At 34.2% G+C, this 20,047-nt stretch overlaps 1 protein-coding gene across 1 annotated transcript in view; it reads right to left on the bottom strand.

The window, feature by feature from the left end:
* BIRC6 (baculoviral IAP repeat containing 6) overlaps positions 1–20,047 on the bottom strand; it is a 237,681-nt gene that overhangs the window by 76,121 nt on the left and 141,513 nt on the right. The window contains 12 exon segments of the mRNA XM_047746606.1: positions 466–597; positions 5,614–5,743; positions 6,183–6,326; positions 7,575–8,355; positions 9,530–9,751; positions 12,153–12,261; positions 12,517–12,773; positions 13,654–13,933; positions 16,859–17,059; positions 17,969–18,163; positions 18,303–18,399; positions 19,577–19,752. Of these exon segments, the coding sequence (XP_047602562.1) occupies positions 466–597; positions 5,614–5,743; positions 6,183–6,326; positions 7,575–8,355; positions 9,530–9,751; positions 12,153–12,261; positions 12,517–12,773; positions 13,654–13,933; positions 16,859–17,059; positions 17,969–18,163; positions 18,303–18,399; positions 19,577–19,752 (2,724 nt within the window).

Here is a 20,047-nt window from a genome sequence, read left to right as displayed (position 1 = left end):
ATCCTCCAAAATGATCAGTTATCGTGGAAATTTTGTCATCTTCTTCAGCTGACAGTATGAGTACAAGTCTCTGTACATTGTCAAGCTTAAAATGAGTACCTAAACAGTTCACAAATGTTCAGTATCTGATGAACTATATTAAGGTTCAGATATAAAATAAGTGTAATAATTACACTGCCAATGAGTAACAGATTTCAGGTGCTACGTTTTTACATCCAGTATTAAAACATCACTACCAAAAAACCCCCAAAAACAAACAAACAAACACAACCAAAACAAAACAAAAAAATCACTAAAAGACGTTTGCATTAATACTTTGCATTATGTGCATAAATTTGCATACACGCATTATACGCATAAATTTGCATTAATACTTTTTATTACATGAAGTTCCTATTAATACATACTGTTATAATTTTATAAAAACCCAAACAAAATCAAGACTATAAAAAACAGAAAGCTTACCTGAAGCAACAACAACGCTGTAATTGTCCTGAAATCCATTTTCCGCCTTAACTTTTTCTTTCTCTTCATGGTTTTTCTTTTCTTTGTCATCTTTCTGTTCACTAATTAGTTTAGCAGTGATACTTGGTGTATCTGTAAGAAAATATTACCTAAAATACACTGGTTTTCAAAGTCATTAAGAAGGAGGCTACAAATACTTTGAAACAAATATTACACAAGACATTATCACTAACATGGGTAGAATGTAAATGCATTTAGAAGAAACTGATGAGGTAAAGCCTGATATTTAATCCTTGCTGATATCAATTTAAGGAAATCACCACCATTCATAAGCCAGGATACTTAAACTCCCATGTCTAGAAGACATTACAAATTACAGTGGTATTACCTCTCAAGGCAATGAAAAGCTATTACCACTAAATTTCCTTTATTTTAGGTACAGTTCAACGTGCTTGCCACCAACACGTAATCTGGTCTTCACAACATGCATATCAAGAAGGAATATTACTCCAGAATAAGGAAACAGCCTTTAACAAGTTACTGATCTAACCTATTAATGGCAAATATGGAATTCAAGCTCAGGACTCTCCTAAAGCATTATATTAGACTTCTTATTCTACAGACAGGAGTAGAAAGGAGAAAATTTCAGTAATGAAAATTTGTTTTGCTATGTTTAACTTAGGAAACTTAGATACTTTAAAAACGGATACTAAGGACTTTAATAAGATAAACTATTTTTTAACTGTTTTTTTTTTTTGTTTTAACATTTTATTTATTTATTTGAGAGAGAGAGAGACAGTGAGAGAGAGCACGAGCGAGGAGAAGGTCAGAGGGAGAAGCAGACTCCCCGTGGAGCTGGGAGCCTGATGTGGGACTCGATCCCGGGACTCCAGGATCATGACCTGAGCCGAAGGCAGTCGCTTAACCAACTGAGCCACCCAGGCGCCCATTTTTAACTGTTTTAATATTAGGAATAACTTTCACTAAATAGATATATTGATACTGATTCTCTTTGTACTTTTCTAACTTAACACAATTATGATCTAATGCTTCTTCATAATTTAAAAAGGTGAACAACAATCAAATGACAAAACAGTATTGTTTTGTATTATCTCCTCTCTTTAGCTTTTTTGAATGTCTAAAAATATCCCCATGATCTCAATTTCTGGCATTCTTTCCTAACTGCAGACTGCCTTTACAGAGTTGCTTTTTTTGTGGAATTTAAAAATTCTGTAAATACTATAAACAATAAATACAGAATGCAACAATACATTTACTTTCTTATAAAAACAACCAAGCAATCCCAAATGGCAAAATCGTAACAGAAGTCAGAATTAAATACTTAAATAATACAAAATCCACACAATCCATAGCATTATTAGGAAAACCAGTAAACATCATTAGGTGCTAAGAACTTAACACAGTGTTATCCCAGTAAACCCCAAATACTAAAAGATACCACTAAGAAAAAAATTTTCTCAACATTATTTAAAATTGTTCTAGTTTGCGTTACCACTTCTGGTCAAGACAAAATAACAAAAACCAGATTTACTCTCCTATCTGAAATAACTAAAAACTAGGAAAGTACATCAAATAGTTTTCAGACAATGGCCATAAGGAAGGCAGGAGAGGGATGCCTGAGTGATGAAAACTAATGAGGTGAGCCCTAGGACTTCTACAGCTGCCTGCCTAGAGTTTCCCAGGCCACAGATGGCATAGCACAGCTCAGGAATCACCCAAGATGAGGACAGAGACTTGGAGCCCAGGAAGACAAAGGTGGCTGGCTGCAGTTTTCAGGTCACATTGCCAGGAAGGAAAAGTCTGCATAGAAAGAGAGCTCCAGAGACCTAGTGTACTTTCTGAGCATTTTTTTTTAAGGATTTTATTTATTTATATGACAGACAAGAGATCACAAGCAGGCAGAGAAGCAGGCAGAGAGAGAGGAGGAAGCAGGCTCCCTGCTGAGCAGAGAGCCCGATGCGGGGCTCGATCCCAGGACCCTGAGATCATGACCCGAGCCGAAGGCAGAGGCTTTAACCCACTGAGCCACCCAGGCGCCCCTTTTCTGAGCATTTTATATGTGGTTTCTTCATATAGGAAAAGTGCTTCTCAAAAGTAACAAGGGGACCAACCCCAGGGTCTAAATTGAGGGTTGTAATATGTAGTGTTCTCAATGCGTAGTGAATTCTTAACAGAGTTCTCAGAAGGCTATTACCTCATTAGTAAGGCCAAAGTAGCCCTCGACCTTCATTTTCCAAATGTGGTACCTTATTTCTATTCCAATCTAGCACTTTTTAAAAATTAAATTCATTAAAATTTAGTTCCTTAGTATCACCAAACATATTTCATATGCTTAAGAGCTACTGTACTAGACAGTGTAAGTTTATAAAAAACTTCCATCATCACAGTAAGTTCTGCCCCAGATTAAAAGCAGCTCTTGTCCTACCTAATAAAACTTAAAAGCTGGCTCTAACAGCAACAATCTGTTTTTAGTGAATATAACTGCATCCCAAAACAAAATAAAAAATATTTATTAAAATATAAAAATATCAAATACCCAAAATAAGTAAAAAAGAAGTCACATTGCCTAGCATCCAACAAAATTTTCTAGGCAAATGAAGAAGTGATAATATAAAATCCATAATAAGGAAAAAATAATCAACATAAGTACACCAATGTGTTTAAGATGCTAGACAAAAACTTACACATTTTAGATAAGGACAAGGAAATACAAAAAAGAACCAAAAGAACTTCTAACAAATAAGACACTACAGAGGAATAGATTTTGAAGACAGCAATATAAATTATCCAAAAATTATAAAAAGAGGGGAAAGAAGTTGTGGGGAAAAATGAATAGAGCTTCAGTGAGCTGTGAAATAACTTCAAGAGGCCTAATAAAAATGTGTAACTGGAATAAGACAAAGAGAGCAGAGAAACAGGAAGAAAGAAAATACTTGAGACAGCATTTATTTAAAAAAATTTTTTTTTTTTAATTTAAAAATTCCAAATTGATGAAATCTATAAATCCAGAGTAAAGGAAGTCAACAAACACACATCATAAGAAAACTATAAGGCATATAACAATCAAATTGCTTAAAAGCAGTAAGAGAAATTTGTAAAAGCAAATATACTGACACATGACCTTTATTATTTGAAAGCAATGTGGTGAAAAACTATGGGAAATGGGTAAAATTATTAGGTAATTTTGGGTTATTTGTTTTTATTTTTATACACATTGATAAAATATAATCGCACATATAAACATGCCATCAAATATGGCTAAAGATCATAAACATGCCGTAAAGGACTAAAGCACTGCTAAAGAGAGGTTAAATTCAGCACTTGCATAATTTCTGATATTTGCTTAGGATGACTCTTCGTTGGACTTTTTAATAAGAGTAGTATTCTTATAAAGCAATCAATTTTTTAAAACATGTAAGTAATAAAGGGAAGTATTTTTTATTCTTAATGACTGAATATGACATTTTAGAAAACAGCATTCCTTTATAGTAAAGATAAAGAAAAATGTTAAAATTTCCAGTTATTTGGGGCGCCTGGGTGGCTCAAATGGTTGAACAACTGCCTTTGGCTCGGGTCATGGTTCTGGAATTCTGGAATTGAGTCCCGCATCGGACTCCCAGCTCGATGGAGAGTCTGCTTCTCCCTCTGACCTTCTCCCCATCATGGTCTCCCTTACTTTCTCTTTCAAATAAATAAATAAAATCTTAAAAAAAAAATTTCCAGTTGTTTTGCAATAATGTCTACTACTACTACTTTTCCATTATCAAGTTAAATGTAAGAAACCACAACTGAACTTCAGTACTCTTCCCCACTTGTCCTTTTTTCATTTAATTAATTATGCATTTTTTTCTTCACCATGTAGAAGGAACAATTTCAAGGCTATGATAGAAAAAAAAGTCTGTAAAATCAAATTTTCAAAAAAATTTAGCTGTACCAGGATAAGGTAGACATCTTCAAATAAGAACAAATGTTATTTATGCAGTTATAATAATACTCTAATATTTTACTGGATAACTTGTAAAAAGAAAAGAATTAGAGTATTATATACACATTTGGGTTAGATGCAGTGATTAAAGCCAAAAAAGATTTTTTTCTACCTTATTTTCTCATAGTAATCACATCCATTCTCACGGTTTAACCTACCTGTTATCTCTGTGTGGTGACAACTCTGAAATCTCTTCAATCTGGTTTTTTATTCTAAGCTTAGATTCTATTTCCCACTGATAAATAGACATAAGTTTTTTCTGAGATATTTACTCCTAACTTTCTACAGTTGTAAGCTTAGGTATCTGGATACAGACAGAAGCATACTTACATTTGTATTAGAATGCAAACATTCTTAAAATTTCATTTATTTTTTAATCTGACAGCATACATAAGATCAAAGCACTCTGAGGGGCAGAGTGTGTGCCCTGCTTTCTCTTCTACCCTCAGGGCTGATTACTGTGCTTAGAGAAAGAAGATACTCCATCAATTCATCACTGATTTCATTCACAAGATTTCTGAGAGGCAATAAAATCAAACTGTCTAGAGTAGATTTGCATTCTGCCACCAAAAACTGTTTTTATTTTAATAAACTATATGCCCTTCAAAGGCATCATCTTAGAATGGCTTAGAATCATCATCTTAGAATATAAGCAAGAACCTAAGGGAAAATTTTTCTCTGTTTTTTTCACTACTACAAACAGTAAGGTCACCAGTCAGATCTACCTATTTCATTTTCACTGCTTGACCATTCATTTCGTCCTGAGATCTGTAAATGTCTGTTAGAGTCCTGTCATCCCAACTTATAGCCTGCAAATCATCTATTATAAGACAGCCCTTATTGCAAGAAAAGTCCATCACGGCCTCCTAAGGCTTGTCAACATTTCCAACTGTCCATTCTGTCATTACCTCACAGAACACACACCACACCAAAAGAACTACGGGTACAAGAATGTATTGTACATTTTGTCCCCTTCATCAGCTTCCTACTCGTGCTTCGAAATGTGAAGACACACTGACCTTTTCTGTTCATTAAATGGTTGCTGAGTGAGTAATACAGTAAAATAAAGTTATAAAAAGTAACAAAATTCTATATAATCTAACATAAAGTCAAAGAAAAATTAATACTTAAATCTGACTTGCCTGACACTCTGTCAAGAACTTCTGATAATGTTGTTGAGACTGGCAAATGAAGTGTTCGGAACTTATGGCCTGCTCCATACATTGGATGCTGGATGACATGGCTTGTGGCATTAATTCTACCTTTATATAGCTGAAAATTCAAAAGAAATCAAGAAGTGGGTTTTTTTTATACATAAATGATTATAAAACAATTTCAAAAGCAAAAAAAGAAAAAATTTTAAATGCACACAAAATATAAAGGATTGTTTTTGTATATACTTTAAACTGTGGTACATTTGGTATTTGCTTTGTTGGTCAACTTTTGTACCAGCATCACTATACCCAATAATCAGTCACTTTTCCCCCCAACAAATTATACTCTTCATGGTAGGGTATAATCAGGCTATTCATCACAAGGAGGGTAATCCAAAAGAGATTTTTAAAGACCTATTATTACGTATAAAGGTTATTCTAGTTTCAGTTATGTTAGAAATTAAGATGCAGAGGTGACTCTAGGTTCTGATATGAAATTATGAAACATCTTTGCACACAGCTAATTATTAAAATTTATTGAAATGTTAAATACTCACTGGACAAGGAGACTGAAGAAACATTGTCACTTTCTCATCTTCCAGCATCAATTGCAAAAATAATCTACGTATAAACCCTGAAATGTTCCCTGATGTTGGAAGGTTCCCTCTTTGAGGAGATGTCTGAAAAAGTTCACAGAGAACCTGGCAAGTAAAGAGATTTAAAAAGTTAAGTGCACTATTTACCTGCAGCTTTGTACTTTAAAGAATAAAAAAGACTATCCTCGCAGAAAATTCCTGTGAATAAGAGAAATCATAGGGTTTTCACATAATAAATACCTAGCATAACCAAGTTACCTTTAACTTTAGTCAATATCAATGTGGTTACAATACAACAAAAATTATGGGGAAAAGGGTATTAAAATATAACACAAAGCCTTAATAAGAAGCTGAGAGATGAAAATTAAGCCAGAAAGCAACAAGTCACAAAGTTTTCATGCTATCCAGAGGCAAAAGCCAAATTTTCAAATACTCATGGCCTTGGTTAAAATTGATAATCTAACCATTTCCTATAATTAGGCACACTAAGCAGATACAGTTTCACAATAATTACTTTGGACAGCAAGATATCTCGTTATTCTTCTCAATAAATCATTCCATATTTTTTGGAAAATTATTGTAACTATCCCTCTAGATTGTAATAAAATCTGTTCTGAATAAGCACTCTAAATTAGGGAGTAAAAAAAAACCTGATTCCTACTTATTGGTGCCTACCAGATCAGAGACAGGATCTATGGTAGTTACTTTATATACCTTATGGTATTTGTCTCAAAAACAATCTTTGAGGCAGGTATTTATCATTCCCATTCTACAGGTTAAACAACCTGCTGAAAGTCAAAACAGCTAGAAAGGAACAGAATCTGGCAAAAATCAACTAGAATAGAATTATTCTTGAAATAATTCTAGCTTTCAAGATTTTGGCCCCATGGACTTACTATAATAAAGCCATTTCTTGTGTTTTGTCAAGAGTCTCCTATCTGAAAACTACCCTAATGGCTATTTCATTAGAAGCAAACCAAGAGTTGTAGCAATCCAGTTTCAACAATGTACAAAGCCTCACTGCAGATGAGATGCTCGATGACCACCCTCAAGTGGTCACTCGTCTTTCAGAAGCTGAAGTGTTGTTCTTGGCTTGTTCTTTTTACTGGATGGGGGCAGGGGCTGGAGGGAAAGGGGAGTTTAAAAGGAGCAACATGTCAATTATAGCTAGAATCACCATGAATTTGCCCATTATCTCATCAAAAGGAATATGTGACACTTGAGGGGAGGAGGGAGCTAATATGGTCAGGACTTTAATTATGGTTTAAATTTCTCAACTAATTTCATTAGTGTTATTTAACAGTGTATTAAAATAAGATGCCTAAAATAATAAGCCAATTTTTCTAATCTTACCTGGGCCATCAGTTTTTGATTATTAGGGTGGCATGAAATGCACTGCAGAAAGAATGCAACAGTCGCATTCTCAATTGCTGTCCTCTGTTGAGTGGTCAGTCCTGTTGGAGCAGCTGAAGAAAGAGAGGCTGATCTTGCACTAGTCTGCTGGGCACCTAAAGTATGTCCTCCAGAAGCGGACCCAGAGTGACACAGTAAAAACAGAAGTGCTGTCCACAGTGGATTGACTTCAGACCCACCGAGCCAGTCTTTCATAACATGGCTACTGCCAACTTCTGTCAAAAACCTAAGAATAGGAGCAACCAGGTCTGCTGTGATAGGCATCTTATTACATTGCTGTGCAACATGATGCCGCCTGAGCTTGTCCTGGGAAAGATCTATTGACTGAGCAATGCTTTCTGAGTAAGAAATGTGACTGAAGCAAAAACTAGCCAGACTTCTCACAAGAAGAGAAGGCAAACCTGAGTCCAATAACTGTTTGATCGCTTCTGGAGATTGAGAAGACGAGGCAAGGGTCGCCAAATGTGATTCAGTTAGTGCAAGAGGTGCTTGTGCATTTTTAGAGTCATCTGTTAAGGATGAAGTAAGATCTTGCTTTTTGCTATCATCAGTCATGGACAGTCTGTGATGACACTGCACTGGAGGAGGGGTAATTCCCATCCAGCCCATGAGCAAAGAAAAATAACTTGGGTGTATATGACACATGGAGCAAAGTAGACTGTCAACAGCTTTCTTCAAAACCATATTGCAGGGAAGAGACATGGACCAATTAAAAAGTAACCTAGGGGAATAAAAGATGCCAGGTTAACACTACATATGTATCTTTAGAAAGACCTCATTGTTTTTAATACTTCTATATGAAATCAACCTATACTCTATAAAGTTGTAAAATCTATAAAATCATACATTTTATTTGACATAAAATATTATGACATTGTAAGATTTCAGGAAGACTGCTTGTGATATATATTATTTACGTATTTAAGTAGACAAAGTTAGACTTGTAAAATGAGTAAAAAAAAACAAGAGATCTATATTAAAATGGATCTACCATTCTCTGTGTGACCTCAAAAAAGTCACATAAAGGAACACTGAAAAACTATACAAAAGAAATGTTTAGATTGAATTTGAAATAACTGATGGCTTAAATTTACATGTGCAAATCAAAAACTATTAGGGAGTTTCACTAGTAAGTTCTGGGTTATGCCAACCGAGAAGGCCAAATATGAAAATGACAGACTATCTAAGGACCAAAGGCCAATCTTTTAAGAGTCATGAATTCCTCAGAAATAAATATGATATTCTATTATAGATTTAGCACTTAAAGCAGTAAGTTCAGCAAAGCTTTAGCTGAGTATGGTAAAGAAATGTGGTAAGTGGAAACTTCCAGAAGAACTGTATCAGATATCTAAAAAGTAGTAAAAAAAAAAAACTAACCATAAAAACTCTCTGAAGTAGTAACTCTTTCAAAATTTCCAGCTATACTTTTTCTCCCTAGTTGTACATTAAAGATAAAAACAAAAACTGATGGGTTTGAGGCCTGGGTGGCTCAATCAGTTAAGCATCTGACAACTGGATCTCAGGTCAGGTTTTGATCTCAAGGTCATGAGTTCAAGCCCTGCACTGGGCTCCAGGCTGGCCATGGAGCCTATTAAAAAAAAAAAAAATTCTGGTGGTTAAATTTGCAAAAAAGCATAAACACTACTACAAACTGGAGGAACACATACATTAAAACACTCTGTTTTTAGGTGGGAAAACCAGGCAATGACATGAATATAAATTAATTAAATTTGTGTGACATCTAATTTCAAAACTATACCTGACTATATTCAACTACTACTTTCAAAGTATTATTATTATCCAAATAGGCATATAAAATACTGTTTCATCAAGTGAAAACCTATAAAGCTTTATCTAGTACTGGGGAAAAAAAGGATTTCAAAAATAATACTTACTCAAAGAGCTCTCGGTCCAGCAGTGCTGGTAAATCATACTCTACAAGCAGTTCGTAACTATGCCAGAGAATGGCTGCCACACAGTGAAGATGAGAAGGAGATGGCATGAGAAGACCATACTCTACTGTGGAAGAGTTAGGGCACATGTAGCTCATCCTGCCACTTCTCCTCATAGCAGCCACTCTTGCAGAATCACTGACCCATTTTAACAAGGCCTGGATTCTTAAAAGAAAATGAATTCAAATAACCAATTATACCACAATCAACATTTAATTTGGATAAATATCACCATTACATGTAAGCAACGTGTATGTGAGAATAATATACTAACTGTTTTCGGTAATTTTAATCTTAAGATAGGAAGGAAAAGGAAGTTATATAAGGATAAAGAATGTGGTAGTTCTAGTTTTCCCATAACCTTACTAATCTCAACTGATGAAAGTGTTTGAAATAACATAATTTTACAAATTTTATAAATACTGATTAATTTAACTCATTTGTTTAAAAAAAAAAAAAAACCTATCACTACCTGAAATTATAGGATACAAAGCTTAACAAATTCACTCTTGTAAATTTTATTTTGTAATGAATCCACACAACTGAGAGCAGTAATCTGGTGCTTCTTCACTGTGCAATACGGCATGTGCCATAGCTCTGGCCCCCAACTATTAAATACCAGTAGTAGCCACCCATCCCCCTTCACTGTGAAAACAGAATAAAGCCCCAACATATGTACTTTTTTTTTTTCAAGTGCCACCCTACCCTCAACACCCTGGAGCAGGGGGCTACTGACTGAGAACAATACTTTTTAAAGCAATAAGGCTTTGGAGTTTATGTAAAATACAGAAAATGGAATAAGAGTTCTTAAAACATGGTGTTTATATTTTTGTTTGTTTTCACATTTCTAGTTTAGATCAAAAGATTCTTTGCTTCAGGGTAAAAGAAATGGGGGTAGTAAAGTAAATAATGCTAATTAATTTTGTATGAGAGGAAATTAAGAGAAGACAGAAAAAGAGAAGAGAGATAAGCAATTAGGGAGGAGTAAGATTTTCTCAATCCATAGAAACCAACAATCTTGTTATTATGTTAGTTCTAAAAGTTACATTTTTAAAAGCATTATGCAGTAAAAACAACTTTGTTCACAGCAATTTTATGATAAAAACCATAAAACTATTAAAGAATCAAATAACTGTAAGAGATTTTAAGAAAACTGTTCCAGAAAAATATTTAAAACTCATTTTTTATATTCTTTTTAACCCTCTTAATCACTGTAATTCAAACTTGGCACAAATTTCTTTTATCAAAAAATATTTTTTTTTTAAATTTCTATTTTTAAATATAATGACCATGTAATTTATGTAAGGGAAAAAGCTTAATGGAAATCAGCTTATTTAATATTTTGAAGTCACGCTGAAAATAAGTTTACTTGGTTAAATGTCATTTAAACATTTTTAATCAGAAAATATGAAAGCAACTAGCGTAAAATAAATAAAAGCCATTACATTATCAGTGGTTAAAGTATCAATATTTACGAGGCATCTTCCATGCCTGACACTCTACTATATACTCCCCAAGTCTGACCTATGTAAATCTTCCCTTGTGAGTGATGGTATCCTGACTCCTCAAACCAAAAGCTGGATTCAATGAACTTGGTCACTCTCGTATCTGGCCAGGCATATAGCAGCTACTTAGTAAATACTTATGAGTTAAGTACCCACAAAAATTAATAATTTGGTAATTTATATATAAATCAATAAAATATCTAATGTTCTCAAATGCTAATGAAAATATTAAAGGATGACATAACTCAGAAAACAAAAGATTTGTTTATAGAGTTACGTACACTATAAATTTTCTTCTGATATAAAGGATATGTATCAAAAAAAAGCCAAATCATCACTCAAAAATTTACCAATAAAAACATGTTTCAAAAATACTTGGGAATTCTTATCAATTTGAAGGTAGAAGACATCAAGGAAAAGAACTACATTAGTAAAACTCATCTAAAAATTACCTACACTAAAACATCACTAAACATCTAGGTGAAATGTTTAGATGTTATTTACGTGGTATGATAGTGTTTAACTTTGTGGTAGGAGAGAGAAAAATGCAGAGTCTAATGAGAAGCTGTCAATGAATATTATAAATAATAATAAGCAATCAAAACAAATACTATTGCCATTGTCAAAACGAATTCGCACATAATAAGGACACAATATTCCTATATTCAGACAGTAAATACTACCGAAGACAGAAGTATGATTATGAGACCATTACAACTTATAAAGATCTCATCACAACACTGTTCGCATAGAAATATCTAGTATTTTATTTCATTCCAATGAAAACATAACATTAAAAATTCTATTTGAGTTCAAATTTGCTTAAAATATGTCCAAATACATAAAGATTTATGTTAAATGTTCACAAAAATCTCTAGTAGTAGTATCAGGTAAAGCACACAGGTAAATGTGCGATGTAATCAACAGTCTTAACCTTTATGAAATGCTCTAAGGAGAAAGAATTACAAGTAATACTGACTACCATGTGATTGTGTGTATGTGTGTCCTTATGTGATTGTGTGTATGTGTGTCCTTAAACAAAAAACAAGATCAACGTATACCTGTCCTTTGTTCCTGGATCCTGAGTTGTTCCAAGCTGGTAAAGAATATCTATTGTAGAATCGGAAGAGAGTCCATTCAGTCTTCCAAAAAGTAAAGGGCTGTTCAAATCTTGCCATAAAGAACCAAAAGAAAGTTTGTTCGATCAGCAAATGGGATAAGAAGATTTGCTCAATTTAATTTTAAATTGTTAATTAAAAATAACTCTTCTATAAATTACAACAAAAATAACAAACCAACCCCTAAAACATTGAAAACCACAAAGGAAATTAATTTCAGAAACAAGCTAAATTACAGAGATCACATAATTCAACCATCATTATTTGGCAGACAGGTATAACTTAAACTATCAAAGTTAACTGTCACCTGTAGGATCACTGCCTGATGCTGCACAGTTTCTCAGAAGAATGTCTATAAGCTTCAGGCCAATTCTAGTGGACTGCAGTCCTATCTTTACAAGCACGACCTCGATGTTAGGTGAATGCATTCCACAGTATGGGGACATCAATAAGGCAGCACAAGTCTGTAGCAGATTAGCAGTGGGAGCAGCTGCACTGGCCATCATTCCTTCCAGATCACTGATGTGAGTAAGGCAATGATGTAATAACCGTAACCATCCAATACTGAAATATACAACACAAAATGGCTTATGTGGTAAACTTAAGTAGCTCAGATTATTTTTGGGGTAAAATACAACAAATCAGCATGTTGTGTTTCATAACAGCAATCTGTGTAAAAAAAATGCTGTAAGATCAATAAGGAATTAAACACAGTAAGTTTTCTCCGTAACACAACAAACGATACTTAACCACTAATCCCATTTAGGAACTACATGGTTCTCTTTTAAATTAGTCAGAAAATGTTTTTATGTATCCATATATTTATATGTTTAAATATAAACTGTGCAAAATTAGAGCTGTACAAAATTATAAAGTCTTGGCAGCTTAAGAATAAAACAAAAACCCTAAATTTTCTTATCTGGCAAAACTTCCAACAGAACCAGTCTATAAAATCTTCAACTATCAAAATTTACCAGATGAATGTGAATAAAAGGAAATATTCAAGTCTTGGTTTACTTGGTCAATTTGTAGGATTCCAAACTAACCCTTCTATATCAATTGGCATCTAGGAACTACCATATGACGAGGTCTCTGTCCATACCGTCAATTTGTATGGCCCAGATGTATCCTAGTGATAGATACTTGGGAAGTCTTATATTAGACTGTGATCCAAAGAAGAGAAACCCATACCCATATATATACCACACTGTAAATCTACAGTCTAAATCTCAAGAATTAAACACACATAAATCTCAATCTTAACCAGCCTCAAATTCCAGTTCTACAGAATTAGTATCTCTATTGAATTAAATAAAACTATGGTATTATATAAATTACCTATGGAGCAAAGAACTTCCTAAACCCTAAAAAGAAGAAGCCACAGAATAAATAATTTCATAAAAAGCTCAGAAAGCTTCTTTAAAAAATGAGATACATAACATACCTCGTTTTGGATACCTGATCTTCAGATGGAAGAAAGGGATTATTAACTGTTGCTGAAGAAGTGGTACCAAAAGCAGTGAGGCCCAGTAATTTAATTTGTGAAAGGCCTAATGTGCTGGCATCTCGTGGGCGATGAAGTCTAAGGCAGACAGCAGAAGCTACTTCAGCTTTTACCAGCTGAATTTTTATGTAGGTGAGACCACTTGTGACAACAGGAGTGGACAAAGGTAGCATGTTTACCCCATCTGCACTCACTTCAACAGACACTGAGGATGGGCAGGCTGTAGGAAAAGAATATTTAAAAATTACTAAAGAAAATGTGAACTGGACTTCATGGTTGAGTGGAAATCCCAGTAAAACAGAAGCTTTTAGTTATATTCACTATGAGTTTCAAAAAGAAAATTTATATGTCACATCATACTTTGTCAATAACTTTCAATATAATTGATTTTGGAACGATTTTCCAACATAAAATATGAGATCTACAATATAACGGAAAGAGTATTTTAAAAATTCTAACATTCACCCAAAAAAAAAGATTAACTGAAAATACACATGTACACTCTTGAGTCTTTACAAGGAAAAAACCTGCCAAACTGGCAATTGCTCTATTATTTCTACTTCATTCAGAATTAGTACCAGCAATGTGGGACATTTTATTAATATGCCATGGTTTACTGTTGTTATATCATTTGGGAAAGAACATATAAAAAAACAAAGTGCTTTTCTATCAACTCATATTTCAGTACTATCACATTGCAATGATTTTTAATACAGCTGAGTTAAGCTGCTTTTGCCTCTAATATTTTTTTTTAAATATTTTATTTATTTATATAACAGAGAGAGAGAGAGAGCGATCACAAGTAGGCAGAGAGGCAGGCAGAGAGAGAGGGGGGAAGCAGGCTCCCTGCTGAGCAGAGAGCCCGATGCGGGGCTCGATCCCAGGACCCTGAGACCATGACCTGAGCTGAAGGCAGAGGCTGTAACCCACTGAGCCACCCAGGTGCCCTGCCTCTAATATTTCATTTTCCTTTCAAAATTTAACGAAAACATCCAGATGACTTTATTTTAAGTCATTTTCTGCTAAAATTTAAGTAGACTCAACGAAGTCATATGAGAAAATTATTTCTAACATAACATGGAACCTCATATAAGAAATGTAGCTATGGGAGGAGCCTGGGTGGCTCAGTCATTAAGCATCTGCCTTCAGCTCAAGTCATGGTCCTAGGGTCCTGGGATGGAGCCCCGCATAGGGCTCCCTGGTTGGCAGGAAGCCTGCTTCTCCCTCTCCCACTTCCCCTGCTTGTGTTCCCTCCCTCGCTGTCTGTCCTCTCTATCAAATAAATAAAATCTTAAAAAGAAAAAAAAAAAAAAAAGAAATGTAGCTATTAACTTATATGACCTTTGAACATTTATCTTAATTTTAATTTCAATTATAAAATTAGGAAGTAACTTTTACTATATGCCGATTACATGCTAGGTTTACACCGAGAACTCAACAAGTCTTATCAATTTTGAAATTTAATCTTCACTTTTGAGAAAAGTATTATCCAAATTTTACACAAATTGACAAAGTCAAAGAGATTAAATAATCCAAATTCTCACATGAACAAATGGCACATTTTATATTCAAGCCCATATTTTATTCTAAAGGCTATGTTATTTCCAGTGGAACAAAACATATCTTCAATTTCTGCTCCAATCCAATATTAACACCAAAATGTTTTATTAAGCACAGTTATAGTAGGCACACCTAACCTAGTGATTTTTTTTTTTTTTTGAGAGAGAGTGGGTGAGTGTGTATGTGTGTGTATGTGCGTGTGCATGAGTAGAGTGGGTGGCGGGTTGGGGGAAAAGGAGTGGGGGCCTTATGCGGGTATAAGCAGAGGGAGAGGAGGAGACAGAATCCTAAGCTGACTCAAAGCCCAGTGTGGAACTCGACACAGGGCTCAATCTCATGATCTTTGAGATCATGAACTAAGCCACAATCAAGAGTTTGCTTAACTGAACTGAGCCACCCAGGTGCCCCAAAAACTAGCTATTTTTTATAATGAACAGAGTTCATCCCTGTAACACCCTTCCTATCTCAGTTCCCATGGGCAAATTCACTTCAAAGCCATGATGTACATGGACCACTCTTAACTCCTTCTAAATAAAATCAATTCCTTCCTCATCTTAGATTTTCCTCTACATCTAATACTTATATTTTACTATGTAATGCAGTAGTTTTTGATCTGCTAAAACACTATGAATTCACGCATTTTCCTTCTGCCATTATATTCATTATATTGGTTTTTAACTAAGCGTGAATGCCACAAGTATATTAAAAAATAACAGTAGTCTAAAAAAATTAACAGTAGTCTAATCTTGCAAGTGGAACATTTCTTCTTCCACATATGCCAGGATCTAAAAAGTTTCCCACAGTTCTTCATCCAATTATTGAGTGACATCTGACAATGAGAATTAATCAGCAACATAAATGAATGTGACAATTTCAACAATTCTGTAAAAATCACTATGTTTATAATGAAAGAATTTGGGGATAAAAAAATGCAAAATAGTATTTCACATTCCTTTATGAATACTTGAAAGAGCTGTTGCTCCTCTTAATGTAAAACTTGTTTTCTAAAAATTCTTTTGAATGGCCTACCTTGGAAAGTGACAAAACTTATCAATGAAAAAGCATCAAATGAATGATATTCAGAATAGTACAAATTGAAAAAGTTCACACTGTAATATGCAAAATATTACAATAAAATATTCTTTACATGTACTTACAATGGGAAGGGGGAAAGACTAATACATCTAATAGATTTAATTTCACATTATAGGACTAGCACTGAGGACAGGGATAGAGAAAATAACATTGCTATCTACAGGTGTATAAACTAATCTCAACATTACCGCTTAACTTAGGAAGAAAGGCAAGGCAAAATTATATATAACTGAAAGATATGTGTTTGGATTTCATGAAACATTCTATTTGTTTGAAGGGAACAGCCATGACGATTCAGCTCATGGGAAATGATTTCGTGGTATTGTTGAATATTAAACAAACAAACAAACAAAAAAAAAACCTTCAAAAGTAAGCAATCAGGGAATCCTAATTAAGTGTATCACTATTTGCCAAATATTTTTCTTATTTTTAAATGTTTCTCAATTATAGTTTATTTTCATAATGCTTCTTTACAAAAAATATGACTCACTTGCAAGAGATGCAAGATGCGGTTGGATATGTATCTCTTTCAGAAGCACTGCTGCAGGAAGGTGAATGGTAAGGTCGCACCAAGCCTCCTCTGGCAGAAAGATGTAGGACCAAGCAGCAGAGCGAGCTCTTCTATGGGGTGGCGTGGCCTGTAAAAGCACCTCAGCTGGTTGGGCAGTAGGACTGCTAGATGTAATCGTACCTACAGAAGAGATTTTAAATATAAAAAGAACTTCATAGAAGAAACCAAATAAAACACCAAGAAGTTTCAAATCATAATAATTAAAACTAGAAAAATTAGCCAAAACCATGAACATATGATACTACTAATGTACTTATTAGTACATTTAGCGTGAGCTGGTCAACTTGCAAAGTGACAAGTTCATTACTGTTGTCTAATTTCTTTGTACTCACATGCTGAATGAAAATTAAAGTAGCAGTAACAACAAATCTAGCACAACATAGTAAAAATACTGTGTTCAAGTAAACCTTCAACTTGAAAAGAATTACCTTTATCTTAGTTGTCACTATTCTTGAGTCAGAAACATGAAAAGAAATATATATAAGGAAACTATGTAAACTGGGAAAAGTAACTAAATCTGAGGCTACTTTAAAAAATCATTCAAAATAAGAAGAAACAAGTCCTTTGAACTGATTAACATTTACAATGAAAACTGACATAAGAATTTGCTAGTTTGACAAATTGTTTTACTATTTATCTCAAATAAAATCAAATGTGATTGCTAAAGAACCATTAAAAACTTGCTTCTAATTAACCAATTGTTTGTAATTGGCGTTACGGTAACATGATCAACTTACTTCAACAACTATTTTTGCTTCATACCAGCTAAATAAACTATAAACCCATACCAATAAGATTTAATAATCCTTGGGGTACCTGGGTGGCTCAGTGGGTTGAGCCTCTGCCTTCGGCTCAGGTCATGGTCTCAGGGTCCTGGGATCGAACCCTGCATGGGGCTCTCTGCTCAGCAGGGAGCCTGCTTCCCCCCCCCCACTCTCTGCCTGCTCTCTGCCTACTTGTGATCGCTCTCTGTCAAATAAATTAATAAAATCGTAAAAAAAAAAAAAGATTTAATAATTCTTTTCTTACCCAGGGGTGCAAAGTTATGGATCCCTTCTGCATTGTCAGGCTCAGAAGCTAGTATTCTTGTTTTCAAACTGCTATCAACAGCTTTATTTGGACCAGAGTCAAGGAATTTCATAATAGTTGATACCATACTTCTTGCGGTATTTACAATAGCCCTTGTGCTAGTAACCATATTGTTGCAAATCAGCTGAACACCACCTAAATTTACAAAGAACACCAAATGATAATTATCTTAAGATAGTTTGACACTGAGTCACCATTTGCAGAGCACTACAAAAACGAGATCATACACTATCACATGATTATACTAAAGAACAATTTTTGGAACTTATCTTACCCATATCATGGAACGCTTTCAAGGCATCACTGGTATCTAATACTCTCAAAATAAACCACAGTAATGGTTCAGATAACTGACAGGTAGCAAGAGAGCCCTGGGGGGGGAAAAGTATACTGTGACTTTAAAAATCTTAATTATGAATTTCCTGTGAATCAGAACAATAAAACTTATTAAATGTAATATTCTTTTATAGTTAATGATTCATAGCAGCCTTAATCTAAATCACTATATACAACATATCTGCCAAAATACATAAGAAATATTACCTGAATCAGAAACGAAGTGTACAGTGTCCTCTCTGAACTCAGAATATTTTTTTAAAGCATCTGTCTATACCTACTACTTTCATTTTTGACCTTAATGTGCATTCACTTTGTTTTCCATTAGATGCTAATTTCATTTAAAAATGAATCCTTCTTAAATCTTTCTATCTACTCATGGAAAAACACACACACATGCAATAAATTTTTAAGAGAATGGTAATTTTACACTAACAAAATACTCCTTAAAGAAGTGTATTTTAGGGCGCCTGGGTGGCTCAGTGGGTTAAGCCGCTGCCTTCGGCTCAGGTCATGATCTCAGGGTCCTGGGATCGAGTCCCGCATCGGGCTCTCTGCTCAGCAGGGAGCCTGCTTCCCTTCCCCTCTCTCTGCCTGCCTCTCTGTCTACTTGTGATCTCTCTCTCTGTCAAATAAATAAATAAAATCTTAAAAAAAAAAAAAAAAAAGAAGTGTATTTTAAAACCTATATTTGAAAAAAAATGGTAAATAGACTAGAAGTTAAAATAATCACACTGGTTCCTACAATTTCATTTTATAAGGAAAGATAAAAAGCAATAATATTTTAACCTATTTTTCTTTTAAAACTACCCAAATCCCTTTCAGCTGAAAGGAAACTAAATATGCAACGTAGCTTGAAAAAAGGGTGCATTAAATTTTCATATGTAACATCTACAGAGAACATTTTGGAATTCAACTATGCTATTTGCAGGGGAAAAGAACTATTTCTTCAGACAATGGGGGGAAAGTCTAAAATTTAACAATATGCTAAATGTTTTTTATTCTTCTATCACTGTAGTCATTTTTGACAATATCAACTCTAGCAAATATTACATTCTAACTTCTAGGAATAGTCTACAGTTCTCACCTAATGCTGCTGCTCTTTTTCCAATATATGACATGAGTCCTCTGTTCTTTGTTCTATAAATAATTCTCTATTTCCACTGCTACAAACTATTTACATTACTGAAATAGTTGCCAGATTGAACTTACTTGTCTGCCCATATACCCACAGGCCATGTAGGTTAAAATTGGCTGCAGCATCATGTGGACTGTAGAAGCTTTTTTACTGAGGGTTGTCAGTATGGTAAATAATCCATCCCCAACTGATATGGCATCTAACCCACCATGAAAGTTCTCATGTTTGGTAAGATGTAATCCACTTGCTCCTAGTTTAAATAAAAAGATTACACATTTTTTGAAAACTATATCCTTAAAAACCAATAATTAAAATAGAAGCTTAGAAGTCATTTCTCCTGAAACCACTGAAGGATGGCTATTTAACAGTTGTGCATGTGTGTGTGTACATGTATGTATGTGTTTATCGATCTATCCATGAAACCGAGGTATTTATCATAGCATTCAGTAAAGCGTATTTTTGGATACCTTCTTACATGAGATACCTCTATTGTTGGTGACAATAAAAAGAAGTTGCTCTATGACTGAGCAACGTCATCTTACACA

The sequence above is a fragment of the Lutra lutra genome, chromosome 9 (assembly GCF_902655055.1).
Source record: "Lutra lutra chromosome 9, mLutLut1.2, whole genome shotgun sequence".
In the NCBI taxonomy this organism is placed as follows: domain Eukaryota; kingdom Metazoa; phylum Chordata; class Mammalia; order Carnivora; family Mustelidae; genus Lutra; species Lutra lutra.
Note: the sequence above shows the minus strand (reverse complement) of the source record. Positions and strands in the feature narration are given on the sequence as shown.